The sequence below is a fragment of the Seriola dumerili genome, unplaced genomic scaffold (assembly GCF_002260705.1).
Source record: "Seriola dumerili isolate Sdu_G_001 unplaced genomic scaffold, Sdu_1.0 BDQW01001299.1, whole genome shotgun sequence".
Taxonomy (NCBI): Eukaryota; Metazoa; Chordata; class Actinopteri; order Carangiformes; family Carangidae; genus Seriola; species Seriola dumerili.
In genome coordinates this window covers 2,723,147-2,742,152 of record NW_019175554.1, presented here as the reverse complement: position 1 = coordinate 2,742,152, position 19,006 = coordinate 2,723,147, and the positions used below count along the sequence as shown (strand labels likewise).

At 40.6% G+C, this 19,006-nt stretch overlaps 1 protein-coding gene across 4 annotated transcripts in view; it reads right to left on the bottom strand.

Moving 5' to 3' along the window:
• The window catches only part of lgr4 (leucine rich repeat containing G protein-coupled receptor 4), a 30,711-nt gene extending 12,716 nt beyond the window's left edge, over positions 1–17,995 (bottom strand). For 3 of the 4 annotated variants that reach the window (XM_022767835.1, XM_022767836.1, XM_022767838.1), the window contains exons 1-4: positions 17,279–17,995; positions 7,569–7,640; positions 3,138–3,209; positions 1,504–1,575 (exon numbers count right to left, since the gene is read on the bottom strand). In XM_022767835.1, the coding sequence (XP_022623556.1) occupies positions 1,504–1,575; positions 3,138–3,209; positions 7,569–7,640; positions 17,279–17,460 (398 nt within the window). In that variant the 5' untranslated portion in view covers positions 17,461–17,995. The remainder of the gene's footprint in view (positions 1–1,503; positions 1,576–3,137; positions 3,210–7,568; positions 7,641–17,278) is intronic. The other variant, XM_022767837.1, reaches the window with a different exon arrangement.
• Positions 17,996–19,006: the final 1,011 nt, after the last annotated feature.

Genomic DNA, 19,006 nt, shown 5'->3' with positions numbered 1-19,006 from the left:
TCGCGGGGGGGCTGGAGCCTATCCCAGCATCCTTTCGGGCGAGAGGCGGGGTACACCCTGGACAGGTCGCCAGTCCATCGCAGGGCACACAGAGACAAACAACCATTCACTCTCACATTCATACCTATGGTCAATTTGGAGTAACCAATCAGCCTAGTCCCCATTTGCATGTCTTTGGACTGTGGGAGGAAGCCGGAGTTCCCGGAGAGAACCCACACAGGCATGGGGAGAACATGCAAACTCCACACAGAAAGACCCCGCGTCCAAGCCGGGACTCGAACCCGGAACCTTCTTGCTGTGAGGCGACAGCGCTAACCACTGCACCACCGTGCCGCCCCGGCTCGACGTGTTATTTCTGTAATTTGGAGAGATATGCATGAGGCTGTACTTAGGCACAGTGGCGCTTCGGACTGACTTTACACAGGTTAGCATGCTATTTATTCATTAGTACTAAACACAAAGTACAGCTGAAGTATTGGACAAATGAATAAATTGACCTGATGATCGGCAAAGATCACCAGTTCATCCTGAGGGGGGCGAGAATGTGTGTACCAAATTTCATGGCAATCCATTCAATTGTTGTCGAGACATTTTACTCACAACTACAAACGTCTTGGTGATGTCACCAGAGTCAGAGGATCCATCCAATAGTTAGGTGAGATTGCTGCAAAAGCAATCCCACTATATGTTCTACTCAGTTTCAAAACTTCTTTAATGTGTTTAGTTTACTAATAGACAGTTTGGTCTGGCCCAAAATGGTGGACCAACTGAACCATGCACCTAATGTGGCAAAAAGCCCAAGTACTGATCTCAATTCTATATATACTTTTAGTGCATCTCATCTGTCATTCACACTGACAAATCAGTAGCCTCAAACTAAACTCCATTATTGCCGATATACCAACTTTTGCATAAATTTGTTTTGCAAATTTTTAGCACAAAACGTTTAGATCTTTAGTAGATTAGATTAATAGTGTTCTGCTATTGCTTTATTATCTTTGTGAGTAACTGTCTAGAATGTGGTTGTTAGTTTGGCACAAACTCTATGAATTCCACTTTGGATAGCAGGCTGTGTAAATACACTGCAGTGCTGTCTCTGACAACAGCTCTGATGATTGCAGCATATCTTCCTGTCCAGGAATTCAGGTCGAAATACCTTTTTCATTAACTGCAACTTCAAGAGAATACAAGGGCTATTCATAAAACTCACTGACATCGCTGGTGTGACATTATGACTTGAGATTGTCATAGTAGAGTGATTTCTTACATTTACACATGAATGACAGCCGCACCACTACTACCCTGATCATTTACACGTTCCATCCGCAATTCAAAACAGTCAATTTTCAGTCCATGAGGCTGTAGTTTCACCAACTCAAGCTATTTTAATACAACAAAATATCTCACCTGTACAATTATTCAAATGTTCTTTGACAATGCCCCAAACATGTTTGCATGGATATGCCTGAGCATGTGTGTGTGAGTGTTTTGCACATGACTTACAGAGACTGGAGAGAATGAAGGGTCTTCAGGGCTGCACTGGGCACAGTCTTTAGCTGGTTATTCTGGAGCATCCTGAAGATAAAACGGTGAAAGTGATGATATCAACTCAACAAAATCAACAATGTTCCTTTTGCATCACAAACCTAAAACAATATGTATCCACAGTAGGGGTGGGCGATATGCCGATATTAGATCGTGAAGGATTACAACGTGAAGACGATCTTTCAAACTGCAGAGATCGTGGGATCGTCTAGGGCACATTCTATAAATTGCAGTTCTATGCTGATGCACCGACACACCAGACGTATTGACGTCGTCAACCTGACCGACCAATCATAGCGAATTACGGGCAGTGACGCACTTTCCTACCCGCCTCCTTGTTTGTGTGTGTAGCGGTAGCACATGGAGAGCGATGGCTGAAAGCCAAACGGAGTCGGTCGCTAAAAAAAATTCCACCTCCATTATATGGAATTGGTTTGGATTTTCCGCAACTGATCAAGCGCAAGCAAATGTAATCTGCAAAGTTTGCACAGAAACCGTTCGCACGTCGGGTGGTAACACGACGAACCAGAATGTTGTTGTTTACCTTAAACTTTACGTTGTTTGCACATGCAGGCAAAACTGCGACTATTTGAAATAAAATCTGTTTAGAAAGGTTCTTTGGTCTAAATTGTCTGTTTTTCTTTTTCCAATTTAAGATCGTGATAAAATCGAAATCGTGATTTTATTTTTAAAAAATCGTGATATGATATTTTTGCCATATCGCCCACCCCAAATCCACAGGTACATTCCTTGTTCACGATACTAGTGAGCTTTCTGAAGGTCTCCTCTGAGTGTTGATTTGAGTCAACACACAGTGAGTGTGTTGAGCCACACCGGTTACAGTTATTCCTTTGGAAAGGACAGTGGTTTCCCTGATTTCGGTGTTTGCCAAGCTGATGAGAAAACTTTGATCATCAAATGAAAGCATTTGTTTGTTTGTTTTTAGTGTGTATTCCATCTGTGGTTCATTAAGAGCAATGTATAAATTGTGTGTCCTTATATAGTTAGTGTTTGTAATAACTGACCCAAATCCAATGTGAATGGGGCTGTTTGAACTGCATGTAGTCAAAATAAAACTTATAATGTTGTGACTTCTGTAGTTGCCGATAACAATGTGAAAAAATCAAATAAATCAATTGATATAAGCATATACAATGCCTCAATGTGTTTGTGTTTTCAGTCTCATATCCAAGACCTCACCTCTGACTCAACAGGACTTTAAACTTTTGGCTCAGTGCAGAATCAACAGGGCAGTGCTTTTTGTGTGCAGCACATAATTGTGCTGCCTGATGTAAATTATGCAGAATTAATTCATAGACAGCGCTTGTATGCAATTCTCTGTTGATGTTACAGTTTACAGTTGGGGCAGGAATGGAAAAGTGCATTTAGACTATTCCAAGTGGATGTTAGTTGTACGACTATGATTAGGGTAGCAATAACTGACAGCACCAGAATGTTACCACGAACTGCAGTGTTTACCCCCCCACCCCATGTGTGGAACACTTCACGCTGTCACAGCCATAAGTGTATGTGGTGGTGTGTGTATGTGTGTACTGACACCGGTGGTGGTGGCAGGGAGGATGTATGCTTACAGGACTTTGAGCTGATGCAGTCCAGACAGGGCTTCAGGGTGGATGAATGACAGGTCATTCCCCGCAAGTCGTCTGAATAAGAGAGAGAAAGAAAGAGAGAAAGAGAGAGTGAGAGGGACAAGTTTATATTTGAGGCATTTCTTAAAAGCTACAGGAGACCATGTTTTCTGCATGAAAAGAACATACAGTTACAAACAGAGTATATTGTATTAAGAAAGCAATACACAGTGTTGAGAACTTCTTCACATCCAGCGCCTTAGTAGATCAGGTTCCAGCTCTCAAGCTGAACACGGGGTCTGGGGTGTCAAAGACATGCGTCTGTGCCATGGCCTGTTGTCACTTCGTCTGTCACCCACAAGAGATTAGAACTGTTCCTGGCCTCCCAACCATCACTATTCAATGCTCCCTTTAGAGAGAGTGAAAAAATAATTCACCGCCCTGAGGCTGATACAAGCTGTGTATGACTCTAACGTTATTTCCTTTAAACAGTTCTGTCTTGAAACATTTATCATAAGGCAGCTGCTTCAGTCTCTGCACGAATTACTTGAGGCTGAGGGGACACCTCCCTTTCCTGCTCGGCACAGGAAGTGTATAGGAAATAGGGGTGTAAATAAGCATGGGACAGGCTGACTGGCACACGGAGCCCAAGTATACTATCTGGCTTGAGAGATTAGCAACAGATTTATCACTCTGCAATGTGAGTCAGGCCAGACTGAATTCCCTGCAACAAGAGCTGTTGGGTGTGAGCCTGAGAATCAAGGCTGACTGTACTAGAAGACCATGTACCCTTCGTGCGGATTGAAAACTGTTTTTTTGTTTGTATGCAAGAAAGTTCACTGCTTTCATAAGTTTCTATCCACCTGTTTTTATTTATCAATGTGCACATAAAAACATAGAAACAAGATGATTTCAATGAATCAACTCTTAATATTTGCATCACAGTGGTGGATGGAAACAGTCATTTAACTCCACTTTCTTTTGCAGATTTTTGGAAAATTTGGATGGAAAATTGGCTTCAAAGGCAACAAATTACTAATAAATTTCCATCTACCACATGAATGGAGAGTCACCTGTTCAGCAGCCAAGAAACAGTATCACAGAAGATGGCAAGTCCAAAAAGACTGTAAAATGCTTCAAAGAGTTAAATAAAGTCTTTCTGTGCTTCTAAATTGAAAGCTTCCAACAGCTTGACAGCTTAAACAATTAAAAACATCTTACTTTGCTAAAAAAAAATTATTTAGTTGATTGTTTTTTTAATTTTATTTATTTTGGATTGATTTACAATCTGTTGTCAAAAAAAAACTATATGTCTCATCATCATGGGCCGCCACCAACAGCAGACTAACTGCTCTGAACGCACATTAAAAAAAGATTTTGGACGTCACAGGCCATATTTACTGTATGGTTGACTATAGCTGTGATATTTGGATGTGAATGCTCACCAGCATTTTAAAGAGGCTGTCAATTGAGATTGACTTGGCTTTGAGACAAAGACATATTCAACAATTCACAATACCACCAAATCAATCAATGTGAACATTTGTCTCTACTGAGCCACAATTTGTCAAGAGCGTGTCTTTCCACATCTTTTTTGAAATTAGACTTTCACTCCAAGACCTGCAGTTATAGTCATGACTACAGTACAAGTTGTCGCACGCATATGGACGCCTACAAATTAAAAATGACATATTCTGGTTGATTTCCAACAGATAGTAGCCAATGTGGTTAATTCAATATGACTTAATTCCTCAAGAACTCACAGAACCCAGAACCTGCAGTCAATGTCACAAGCTGCTAAGCTCTACAAGCAAAGGTGTTTTGACAAATCTTTCAGATCCTTCAGGTTTCACAATATAAAGAGCTTCTCCTCCTCTTGCATCTCTCAGCAAATTCAGTACGTCCCCCCAGGCTTTGATGAGGACAGAAGAATGTGCTAAATCTCACTGAGGAAAGGCTAAATCCTATCCTTGTGCAACACCACTCCTTCAGGTCTACTTTTGTCAGGAGTAGATGCACAAAGAGCCCTGCAGTGCAGTCTGACAGAAGGCCTACAAACATGACTTGTGAACTTTACAAAAAAAAAAAAAACATATTTAGGCCTTAAACTTTGCTGTAACAATACACTAACTTTCTATAAGGGAAACTACTATAGCAAAACCCAAACAAGCACCCCTCCCCCACAACTTGCTCACATGCTCCCACATGTGCAATACACACCTTTCTGTATCACTGTCGGTATAGGTAGCTGTTACGATAAGCCTATGACTTCATTTCAATTTCATTTCATGTTGTCAATGAAAATGTTCATATCACCATGTTCAGAGTTGTAAAGTGCCTCGGTTATAGAAAAGTTGCATTCCTTTTGCCCAGAGACTATGTTGCGTAGCTTAGAGTTGGAGGCATGAAACTTTCCTGGTTGAATCATCAGTACAAAAGATTAACAAATCAGAAATTAAAGTTTCTAGTTCAAATAAGGTAAAAGCCCGTGTACTACTTTGTAGTTGAAGTTAACTACAACTCACAAGCTGCATTTCAGCAGGAAAAATCCAATCATACCCAATTAATTTTGGATCAAAATAGCAGCTATAGTGCTGTGTTTTATTCCCAGCTGCAACGACTAAGTGTATTGCCACTGTCAGGCTTCTCCATGGCAGCTGCAACCAAGGCTCTTGGGTACTGTATCATTATTACACATAATATTCATTGTACTGTAGAGAATAATGAAAACCAACCAATGAGTCCATAGTCCAGACTGTAACTCCAAAATCCTTTAAGAGTAACTACACCTTCAAATTCTGAAGAAGAGCCCTTCCTCACAGAATATTTTAAAAATGCAACAGGGGAGTGTGAGGGAGGCTCGTGGCAAGGGGTCAGGCGACACTGCTCAGAAGATGGACAGTGACATAGAGCTGGTAGTAAGAGGTAACCTCCCATGTATCTATATGTACTAGCAAGAAGCTCACCAGTGTGTGTGTGTGTGTGTGTGTGTGTGTGTGTGTGTGTGTGTGTCTGTGGGGGTAGTGAAAGTACATAGCTGTAGCTCCGCCATCACATTAAGATTACTGTTCACCAGCCTACTGCCACTGCAGAGGAATACATTTAAACATTATAAAACAAAAAACATTACATTAATGACAATAAATGCTTTAAATCACACTGTCCACAAAATGCAACATATAAGCAACATAAGACTGACCCAGATGTCATTATCACAATTCACTGTAGATGCAGACAGCCTATTGGTCACAGGTTATTTTCAAGAATACAAACAAACTGCTAAGGAGTTAGAGAATACCTGTCATCACGTCTGCTGAGCTTTGTTGCGCCTTTGGCAAGAAAGAAAGAGAGCAGAGGAGATTGCGTGACTACGAAGGAAGCTATATTCCTCCCTCGTCTCCGCTCCTGTCCTGTATGAGGATGGCCCGCTCTCTTTCTCTGTCAACTCTTTCCCTTTCTGTCTTTGCCCTCAGGGCCCATGCTCTGGTTCACTGACACTGCTGCAGCCTCAGAGCAAAAAAGCCATCCACCAAAGTTCACTGAGACAAGCCTGCAGATTTGTTCCCAGAAAAAGGTTAAACAAACACACATATGAACTAAGGGTATATGTCAATCAAAATACCTCTCTTTATTATGACGATCTAAGACAAGAAAGACGTAGCAGTAAGACTGGGTGGCTTTTTTAGCCTTGTTGCCATGGAAACCATTGTTTTGCCCTCTTCCTTCCTGCCTTGCATTCCTCCACACAATGTGATGAAAAGTAAATTGCCTTTCGACAAAGGAGATTGGGGTGGTGTATGGAAAAGAAGAGGGTGAAGACTCGGCCGGCTGAAAGATGCAAGGGAGCTGAAAAAACATGGCCGAGTGGAGCTGGAACCTCTGTTCACTCGCTGGTCAGTTTGCATTCTCAGGGCCACGTTACCTGATATCAGGTAGACAGATTTTATCTCTGACTCCCAGCAGCACAGAGCCACACAGCCGAGTATTTAAAGAATAAAGAAATAACAAACACCCACTGAGATTAGATGTATGCCACTCAACAAAGCCCCAGAGCATAGATGTGCTGTTGCCACCCTGATAATCCCTTAAAAGGAAAAATCCACACAGGATGTCACATGATTGCAGCTTCAATACATGTTGTCTCACCTCACCTTTTTAATTGAGCTTTACTGCACCTTTTATAACTGCCCTTGCTCAATTCATGAATGGCGAGTGATTTGTTACCTCATGTAATGCTGCGCTTATCTTCTCCGGCTCAGAATAAGGGCATGTTGTGCACCTATACTGTGTGTTTTGCAGTACGAACTCAAATACCCAGGTGCGTATCATAAAGCCCAGCCCTCATGTCAACATTGTACAGAGTAAATACATCATTAACGAGTGGGGGGGGGGGGTGGGGGGGGGGGGGGGGGGGGGGGGGGGGCATGTACTCACAGTTCTTCCAGATAGGGGAAGTTCTTGAATACATATGCTGGAAGCTCAGTGATGTTGTTCATGCTCAGGTCACTGTGGAAACAAAAAAAATATCAGTTAGAAACAGTGAAATCTCTGAGCTCACTGAAACCTTTGAATCAGAGTTTGTTAAGGTTTTAGTAAGCAGACTTAACAGATCTTAAAAGTTTTACTCACTTGTATAAGATTTTGTATTTTTTTTAGAGAAATTCATCTCTGTGTGGGGTCTTGTTGTATGAACCAAACTACAGCAAACGTGCAATTAAGCTTGTAACATGATGAAGTCTTTGAGTTGTGTAATAGTAAACTATACGAACAACAGGGTAAGGGGTAAATTTTTTTCTCTTTTGACTGTGCCTGCATGAGTGCAAGCTCAACGACAAAAAAGCCTTGAAAAAACCCTTCTTCTTAGCCGCAGGGATCTTCAGTTTTCAAACCAACTTCAAGTAAAGATAGGCATGTAGCAGCATGAAAAATATGCACACAGGACTTGATTTGCTTCCCCGCCAAAGCTAATATGAGAATATGTGTTTACATTTTCATAATGATATTTCAAAGAAAACACACTGATATGTATATGCTCACTACTGAAGCCGTGTTATCTTTAGGAAAGCAGTGCTGTGTGTTTTCAACTGGCAGTGAAATGTAAGGGACAAAATGCTACATTAGGTCTGCAGAGAAGACCTATAATGTGAAAGTAAACCCAACTCTGGATGCCTAATCTTGAGTAGGAATCTACTAACCTGCTTCAAAAGAAAGCCCCCACCCCTCCTCCACCCAGACGCCATATGTAAAGAGATGGCTCATATCAAGACTGAAAAAACATCCGGGATTCACAAATGTAGCAACCCCCTGCCCCCCTCCCTTTCACTCTCCGACTGGTCATCTTGAATTTCACTGCCAGATCTCTCTAGGACCTTGTGTGTGGGCCCCTGAATCCTACAAGGATCATATTGCCCTTCCTCTGCAGTCCCAACTACACACACACACACATGCACAAACACACACATAAAGAAGCCTTAAAAGGCGGGCCCTGACAGAACCCTCATCATCCCAGCGACCTATATCCCATCTCCGCTTACCTGGTTATCCAATTACCATATAGACTGTGCAGCTACAACACCACTTCCATCAACATCCTGCTTATGGGGTTTTTTTTTCCTACCCTGACAACATCTCTGGTGGTGTTCTGCAACCACTGCTGCAGATCTGCCACCACTGATGGTCAGATGGATACATCCCTAACCACATTTTAAACCGTTTGACTAAATCTTCTGCAGACTGTTGACTGCTTTGAACCACATGCAAGCCTGGGGAGTATGGGAGGCCTGCACGACTCTATCACACTTCCTCCCTCCCTCTGTGTCTGGCTGCTTTACTCATCAAGGTCCTGGCCTGTCCCAGCTAAGATAGATTGAAGAGGACACTAAAAATGCAGATGTGATAAACGGTGACAAGCCTAAATGCTTCTACAAACAGGTATCAGTAAATTTCTATCACATGTGCCATTTGGCTTCATTTTAGCAGAGGAAGCAGAGAATCTGAGAAAAAAAACAGACATGCTTTGAGAAAAGGAAAATATGATTGCTAAGGTATAGTAAGAACATATTCTAACAATATAGAGGCAAGCAGCTATGTGAGGGCCAAGCAGCCCAGCAGGCCACTGTTGCCATGGAAACATTGTGTCATTGTGTCAAGGGCATGGTTGTAAGCACTCACAGCAAGTTTCATGTCAGTTGATTAAAGATTGGTTCCGATATGACTTGAGTTCTTCCATGTTCTAACTTTTGTGAGGCTTGGTCTGAAGATCAGCCGTGCCAATTTTAGTGACGATTGGACAAAGTTTGTCTGAGCAGTAGTGAAAAAACACTTTTACATAAAATCCAATATGGTGGAAAATCATTGAACTCAGCTTTATCCAAGGAATCTAATGGTACCTCATTTTTTGAAAATCGGGCATACGGTCCAAAAGTTACATACGTGAACATACCTCCAAATCTGACCTGTTGGTGGCGCTAGACCTCTTAAAGCACAGATGTGACACTTGGTGAAAAGCATCACGGGGGTGTCCCCAATCAGTGTGCCCAATTTCAAATTTTTTTACCATATGGTTTTAGGGGCTGCCTTTAGAGAGAAAGAAAAAGATGAAGAAGGTAGAGATACAATGGGGTGCATACGCACTGCTTACACACTCACAGACACAGAGAGACAAACATTAAAACACTGCGTATAGTGTGATAAATAACAGTTTTAACAGTGTGTAGCAATCATCTACTAAAATTATGTGTTTTAATCAGACTAATCAGACAGTGATTGTGCTCAGAATGAATGAGATTAACAGTAAATACACTTATATCTGGTGCAAAGACTAACTGAGCATATTTCTGCTTATGTGAATATGGGGGTTTTAATCAGGAATACACAGTTTAAACCGTTGTGTTTCTGCCATGCTGAAACACATGTACAATCATCTCTGTGCATCTGTTGCATCTCTGAAACTTCCTACAACCTGATGTAAATTTATTCTTAAGATGTGTGCAAAACCTGTTGTTTATTTGACATTATTTCTAACAAAACAAACCCATATTAAAGCGCCACAAAAGACAGTGCCTATAACAAGTGTTCATAGAATTCAAACACAGCAACGAAGCACAGAGCAGCTGCCTGTTGCAGCAGCACTTTATAAGTTCAAACTTGGCCTGTTTATAGTGTGTTTACCAAGTACAGATTTACAGATCACTGAATAACCACACAAACTACGTCTTACAAAGAGCTTAATTGTTGCTAAATATTTACACTTAATAACTACTGGGCGTAACTGCTGTGCAGCCGCTTTAACCACCTGATAAAACTTACTTGTTGGGAAACTTTGTGAGGTGATATGTAAGAGCACAATAGGCTTCATAACTAAGACAAAACCATATGTTACCCAGACCAATCCAAACAAGCAGGAAAAGACTTTGAGGTCATAAGCCAAAATGCCAAAAGCTACTGTAACATAACTAGAGAGTTCATTGGTTCCTATGAGAGGTTTCACCGGAAGGACAACAATCAGCGCAGCACTTCACAAATCAAGCCTGTGTGGCAGAGTGGCCAAAACAAACACACTCCTAGAAAAAAGGGACACGCTTTGAACAAAGATCCTGTGGTCTGATAAATCGAAAATCCAACATTTCAGCCTTAATGCAACGTGTAATGGCTATACAAACCAGACACAGCTACTGTACTTATCCATTTAAAACCATCCCACACCACACTGTAACACCATATTGTAAAAATGTTCAGGAAAGCTTATGCAATCAATATTTTTTCATTTTGGATTTAAAATGAATTTACATCAGTTGGTAGAGATTTGTTTTCACTTTTTGTGTAATTTTTTTTGTGTAAAAAAAAAAAAAAAAAGAAGCTGAAGTTGAATGGATATTTTATACCTGTATCATCTGACAAATTTGAAAATGACCTACCATCCAAAGCTCTAAAAAAAATACTTAAAATACAAAAAAAATGTTTTAATTTCTGAATATTGTGCTTAGATTATCAGTGGTTCCTGTGTGTTGACCTGCTGTGAAAGCAAAAGTGAAACATACAGTATATGTCATCAGTGCCTTTTTTTCACAGCCTGTAGAAGTGACTTTTAGTGTACAACATTACACTAGACAACACCTTAAATTTACACGAGGAGGACAACCTTACTTAATGTAAAATGCATGTGTGATAATGAGCTATACATTATCACACATGCAATAACACATGAATTGCATTAGTCAGTTAAACATATGGCTAGGTCCATTTCAACTAAGTTCAGTGATAACGCAGCATAAAGCAGAAGACCAGTTGCTATGGTTACCTGCTGTTTAATAAACCTTGCATACTGATGGTGGTTAAACTGCTGACCAGAACATACTTTATGTGTCCTGTTTTATTCTTTTAATTTACCACAGCTTGCCAATCAGAAAACGGCAATAGACTGTGCTTACAAGTGACATATAAATGTATGACAGGATCAGGATTTTGAAAAGGAAAATTTGAAAAACAATTTTAAAAAAAATGCAACTTCCCTCATGGAGACTTTGTGTGGCATTTATAGAGAATCTGTTGCATGTTCTCAATTAATGTTTCTGTCACAGTTTGTTGGATCACTCAGGCAGTCTGCTGATGGAGCAGCTCTACAGTCTGCTCACAGGGAATTTAAGCACTGTTTTTATTTCCCTTTTACTCATGTTTTTATCATATCATTCAGAAAGTGTTCAGACCCCTTCGATTTTTTTTTAACATTTTGTTATGTTGCAGCCTCATGAAAAAATATCAAATTCAAGCCCTTTGCTGTGACACTTGCCTGCCATTTCTCTTGATCATCTTTGAGATGTTTCTACACCTTGATTGGAGTCTACCCGTGGTAAAAAACAGCTGATTGGAAATGATTCATAAAAGGCACACACCGGTTTATATAACATCTCACAGCTGATAATGCATATCAGAGCAAAATCCAAGCCATAAGGAGGAAGGATCTGCCTGTAGAGCTCAGACACAGGATTGTGTTGAGGCTCAGATTTGGGGAAGGCTACAAAAAACAATCTGCTGCACTGAAGGTTTCCAAGAGCACAGTGGCCTCCATAATTCTTAAATTGAAGACGTTTGGAACAAGTAGGACTCTTCCTAGAGCTGACTGCCTGGCCAAACTGAACAATCAGGGCAGAGGGGCCTTGGTAAGACAGATGACCAAGAACCTGATGGTCACTGTGGCTGACCTCCAGAGATCCTGTGTGGAGATCCAGAACTTCCAGAAGTTCATTTCAAAGATGATCACGAGAAATGGGAGCAGAATTTTAAGTGTCACAGCAATGAGTTTGAGTACTTATGTCAATGTGATATTTCAGTTTTTCCTTTTTAAGAAATTTGCAAAAAAATCCTACATTTAAGAGCCTTATACATAATCTATAGAATATAGTGTATAATCGTATTAAGTACATTTCAATACATCATTTTCAATAGTACTAGCAACGATTTTGCATATTCATAGCAGGATTTACATATCTTCGAATGCAAATTGCAAGTTCACTTCCTTCACGTTTTTCTTTTAACTTTATCATCTCTTTCTTGAACAAGTGAAACCTGATTTCCAGAGGTAGAAGAGCTTACTCTTCTTCCCCCTGTATTTAACAAGTTCAACGTTTTCTGAAAGTTAACTGTACAGCAAAGATCAAGACTTTTCCAAACTCCCTTTCTTTTGAAGCTAAACTTTCTATCACTTTTGAGAAAAACTGCACGTCTTGAAAATATGGACTAACATAATCTCCTTCCTTCTTTTTTGTAACCAGGCGCTACTACTCTACTAAACTTATTTCTACAATCCACACAAAAACTCTGTCAGTCCTCACAAATAATGCATCATTATGTGAGGCCAGTGCTGCAATACATCAAAATTCTCTCAAAACATACAATCAAGGATGTTCAAGATACTAGTAACAAACAATTAAATGGATGCTGCAGCACACTGCACTGCACAATGCAATGACGAGCATTACGCCACCTAATTTTTTCAAAATCGAATCAATGTTGTCAAATATTGGTGAACAGACAGTTAAGATTATACATCGTAGATATGTACATGATTTGGTACAGAGGACATTTAAAAGCTAACCTATCTCTATTATGTCACATTACTGAAAGAAACAAATGGGAGTTTCAGCACAGTTATATTATGGATGGTGAACGCACAATTAGCAGCATCCTTCTGCTCCAGTCTTGGGCTATACACTGAATAAATGTCAACTACCTAAGATGGTCTAGAATTGTCGATGTGCTCTCCACACGACAAACATTACATATAAAGAACATTTGGCACGTTTCAAACTGACTTCTGAGCATTTGCCCATCATTCTTTAAAACTCTCATGTCCTGTTAACAGGTCTTAGTCCTATGACCCTGACCTTTGACCATTTAAGTCAAAAACCTCAAAACTTCAAACTCAGCTTGGGATGATAGTTCATTTTTGAATACTGGGCACAAGATTCAGAAAACCTGCAATCATTAGCAGTTAGAAACTATGTGATGGGGGGATGGGAATAGGTGTATAAGTGGAGGACAGGGTTGGGGACTCAGAGAGGGGGAGAGAGCGTTAATATTCCCCCATCCACAAGTCATCCTGTTTGGGAGCGGGAACCACTGACTGGATCCTTTCACCTCTGCTGACCAAGAACAAAAGTATCATTCAGTTAAAAATGGATTGAGGGCACCAGTGGTGAAGCCGGCTAGCTTCACCAGCAGAGTGCAAGACCCCTGACGCCACCCCTCTGTTTTCCGTAAGTCTCAACCTTGTTCACACTATGAAAGGGCCTAACTCAAGTGAGATGTAAGCTGTAATAACTCCCTCTTGCTCCCTTAAAATGCACACAAGTTCATGCAGACACTGTGCCAAAAAACGAAACCTGTGCAGAGACTCAGTGACAGGTAAACTACATACCTTCAAAAGGAGTGTTTGCTTTGTAACTGGCTGAGGGGCCTCCTCTTTTCTCACTCATCTGCTTTTCTGTGACAGGGCTGTTTCCATTACAGATGCCAAAACTCAAGCCCCTGTGGGCTGTAGGTAAGAGTCCACTCCAACACTGTCATATGATTTATTGTACAATGTATGGTCTTCTGTTGCCATTTTTTTTTTTTTCCTAGAGTAAAAAAGGTACAAATCCACAGAACGGCAAAATTAACAGCCTTAAATACTCAGCCTTGAAAAGAGTTGTTTTCCTGACCTTTGGACATAGTTATGCTTACAAAACACTACCTTGAATCTGTCTGTTTCTGCTATTTTAACTGTATATATCTGTATGTTTGTATCTTTAAAATTAATACACCTTACTCCCTGTTTTTGGCACCGACTAGATTTTTCCTCACTGTCTTTACATCACCATATTGATTCTAAAGACATGATAACTGCAAACAAATGTGAATGAGCTCAGTTGAAGATATTGTAATACAAAACACTCATATATGAGACTTTTCCCCTTACACATCAGCAGGCCATTGTGGGTGCATTAGCCATGAGAGAAGGAGCCCTTGCAGCTGCAATATGTCTCACTAATCCATCATGATCCCTAACCCCAGTGCTTCACATACAAAAGACGGAGGGAGTGGGAGAGGACAACTAAAGTTCAAGAGACCAGGAGAACAAATGAGAGTAGGACAGAGAGAGGGACAAACAACCTTTCACATACTTTTAAGAGTTTGAAGTGAATACATTAGGCACGTTGGTGTTTAAAACTTGTCACAGAGCATTGAGATAACCATGGCGAGAGCAGACTGTGAGACGAGAAGATCTTGAAAACAACATATTGTTTTCCAGTTTGGCATAAAATAGGCCAGCACAGAGGGGATAAGAGGTATGATATCATTTTGTGAAAACATTGTTTTATGTTGAGATGTCGGACTGCCCATAATACATTGAGGCATTTTTTTCTCCCAGAGGAAGAAGTATGCCGAGAGATTCAGCTGTAAGCAGTAGGCCTAGCGTGACATGTCTTGACAGCCTGGTATATGAATCCACTCCCTCTGTTTACTTTACCTAACACTCACTTAACAATGGTGATTTCAAGTGGCACAATATTGGTTCTGGTGTAGTGAGGCTTGGGCCACCATTCTTAAAAGGTGGCAAAACTACATAGAGGTTTCCCCAAACAAGCACAAGCCTTTACACTTTGAGGCAAGGCGACAATGAAACGCAAGTTATTCTATTAACCAAGTAACATTCTAAATAGACAAGTGCCTGTGTAAACTCAATGTCATAACTCCTTCTATTTGTTATTCAAGGGAGCACAGTAACTACAACAAGCCACAATAAATTGCTGTTTTCAGTTCTGTTGCAGAGGTGGTTACTTAAGTTTATGATTAACCCAGTGGCTGTGAAACAAACTGAAGAGTTTCTTCATGGGGCAATCAACTGTATCTGCACCCTTCCGTGCAGATCTAACCTGCCTGGTGCCCATTAGCTCCACTTTTTGTAAAAACCAGTGCCCTTACTTTGAAGCAGAAGTTAAACTCTTGTGGTGAGAATGTGACAATGGCACAAGCTTGACTCCTAATTATTTTATGTATGTACAGCACTGGGAACAAGGCAGTGCTGGCTACAATCCATACAGCAGAACTCACCCAAATCTAGCCCCATTTGTGAGCACAACACTCCGAACTTTACTCCATGATTCAGTCGCATAGCATGTCCAACCCAAACATAGGGGTAAAGTTCAAATTGTTATGTTTTCACCTGTGATCCAGCAGTAAGTTGTCTATTAAAAGGTGATTATGTGATCCCAGAAACATCTTCTGTTTGCCTGAAAAATAAAATGTTTATCAGGGGCCAAACTAATGTTTAAATCCAATATAGCCTGGTTTTCAATCCAATATTAGCTGGTTTAGCCCCAGACAAACATTTTATCATTCCTAGCAGAAAGTAGACATCTCTGATATCTGAAAAATACCTTTGAAAACACAACCTGCTGCTGGGCGACGGGTAGCAAATAACGGTTTGAGGGAGTGCATGGAGTGATGAGGTCACAAATAGATCTAAGTCAAACCATGCTGATCATTAAGTCGTAAACATTCACTGGTTCCAGACACTCAAATGTGAGATTGCTGCTCGTCTCAGTTTTATATAGTTGTAAATTGAATATATTTTTTAATTTGGACTGCTAGTTGCCAAAAAAAAGAAATTTATAGACATCACGTTGGCTCTGGAAACTTGTGCCTGTCTTTTTTGACTATTTCATACATTTTATAGAGTGAATGTAGCAACTGACAATTGTTCTTATTATTTATTAAGCTTCTGATAATTTTCTTGATAAACAGTTCGGTCTAAAAAATGTCCAATGTGTCCAACATGAAATATTCAAATTGCCTATAAATCCAGACAATAAAACCAAACCCCATAAATATTCAGGTTACTACCATGACAAAGAAAAGAATCAAATCTGCACTTTTCAGACACTGGGACCAGAAAGTATTTATTGCTCTATTATCAAAACAGTTGTCATTTATTTTCTGAAGCTCAATTTATCGACTAATCAACTCTAAAATGACTGATTTAGAGCTGCAACCATTAGTCAATTAATCAGTTAGTTGACTGACAGATAATCGTCAACTAACTTGAATAATGAATAATCATTTTGTTCATAAGCAAATATGCCAAACTTTCACTGGTTGCAGCTTCTCAAATGTGAGAATTTAATACTTTTCTGGGTCATATCATATCTGTTGCAACCCTAGATTAAAAGTAAAAAGTACCTGATAATATTAGTTTCAGCCCTACAGATGTCTGTTACAACTCAACTGTGAGCTGGTTTAATATTGTTTCTGAGAGGAATGCAACTTTTTAGCTGCACTGGAGAAGTTGGTAAGCAGTTGTAGCTATAACTGTGTGTTGTAAACTGACCTGTGAGAAGACCTTGGGTTGTGACACATCAAATAATGACTCAGACTACAAGCCCTGACTAACCAGGTCATTCTGACTAACATCTTCAGAGTATTTCCTCTAGTGAGACATACAGTATGTGAAAAGTTTACCCGGTGATGGTGAATGTCCATCATTCACTTGCGGTGCAAATACAACAACATCCCATACATGCACAGGGCCTTTACGGTCAGGCATGTATAGGTGCACAGACATGTTTTGAGCGTGTACTTCGCGGTGGATGTTGGTTAGCACTTACAGGTAGTAGGTGAAAGCGCTGAGCCCGGTTGGGACGATGGTCAGTCCTCTCCCGGAGCAGTCTGCACCTCCATCTTCATCGCAGCTGCATGAGGGCGAACAAACGGCCGTCGACTGCCCTTGACCGGTGGCACCAGGACGAAGGAAACACCACAAACATATCCAAAACAAATCCACACGCATTTTCTCCTCGTCGGTTCAGGTGAAAGCGACACAAAAAGGCGGACAGGGGAGGCTTTGTTAGTGGTTTAATCTATTCCGGACGTCGACTTCTCATGTGGTTTGGTCGGTTGAGGCATGAAGAGATGAAGCCTAACCGACGCTTTTCAATACAAAATGTAACGTTCAAACACTTCGTACATTAACGAGCCTGACCAAAAATATCCACGCTAACGTCTAGTTAGTGTTAGAAAGAAGACGAAGACGAGCGATTTACCTTGCTGTGAAACATTTCTCAACCCCCTGTGTGTCGTATTAGTCCATGAAAATAAAGTAGCAGTGCTGGCGACAGGAGCGGTAGCCTACCTTGCGTTTTTTGCGTTTTCGTTGTCCCATTAAATAACCCCCCCGAAAAAAAAACTAGCGGTGGCTGTTAACGCGTCGCTAAGAAGCTGATCCGGTGACAGTGAAATCTTCAGTTAAACATACCGGACAATCATTTTCTGTCCTGGTATGTTTCCTTGCAGGAGATCACCGTCAGTTTTCAGCCATTCCTCACGTTCCCCTCCTCTGCTCCTGACATCAACAGCATGCTTGTAGCTCGGCAGGCACCCTACCGGACAACCTGCAGCACTGGGCCCGGCCTGTGCTGAAACCTGCACCACAACGACAGTCTGCCAACCAAGTGCTGCACACTCACCCACAAAGCAGTTACACGAAAACAAACAAACAAACGTAAGGTAAAACTTTTCTAGTGTGGTGGGAAAAGTAGTCAGATACTTTACTTGACTAAAAGTTCTACTGCTGTAAACTATCTAAGCATGGACGAGCCTACTGCTGGCCCTGGCCTAGGGCCCCAAATGGTCAGGGGGCCCCTGGGCTTCAACTGCAAAATGTCAAAGAAACACAAAACAACAACAAGGAGAGGAGGAATAAAACGGAAACTTAAAGAGATGTCAAATCACTTAAAACAGATGTAAAATGATTTTTTTTTTAAAAAAAGAAAAAAAAAAGAAAGAAAATGACTATTAAAAATGACTACATAGCAAATGCAAAAACCTAAAAATAGAAAAAAAAATAGACAAAAACTACAACAAAGTGACATAAAATGACAACAAATAGGAAGAAATGAGAAGAAAAGAGACATAAAGTGACCACAAACACAAAAAAGACCACAAAGAGATGTAAATCAACTACAAAGAGACATAAAACAACCAGAATGAGATGCAAAACAGCTAAAAGAAAACGCAAATCTACTAAATAAACATCAAGAAAAAGACACAAAACAACTACATGCATCTCCATGTCTTTTTCCATGTGGGTTTGTACATAACATGCCCGTGCCCATGATTGCAAGTAAAGGTAGGGTGTTTTCAGTTAAAGTGAGAAAGTTATGTGGCAAATTACACCTTAGATCTCCATCTCTGCAGAAGACTTCTGAGGCTCTGCTAGAATGACTGTCGGCTTCTTGGTCACCTCCATGAGCAAGGCCCTTAGTGCCAGGTTACTCAGTTTGGCTGGATGGCCAACTCTGGTAAAGAGTCTTTGGTGGTTCCAAAGTTCTTCTATT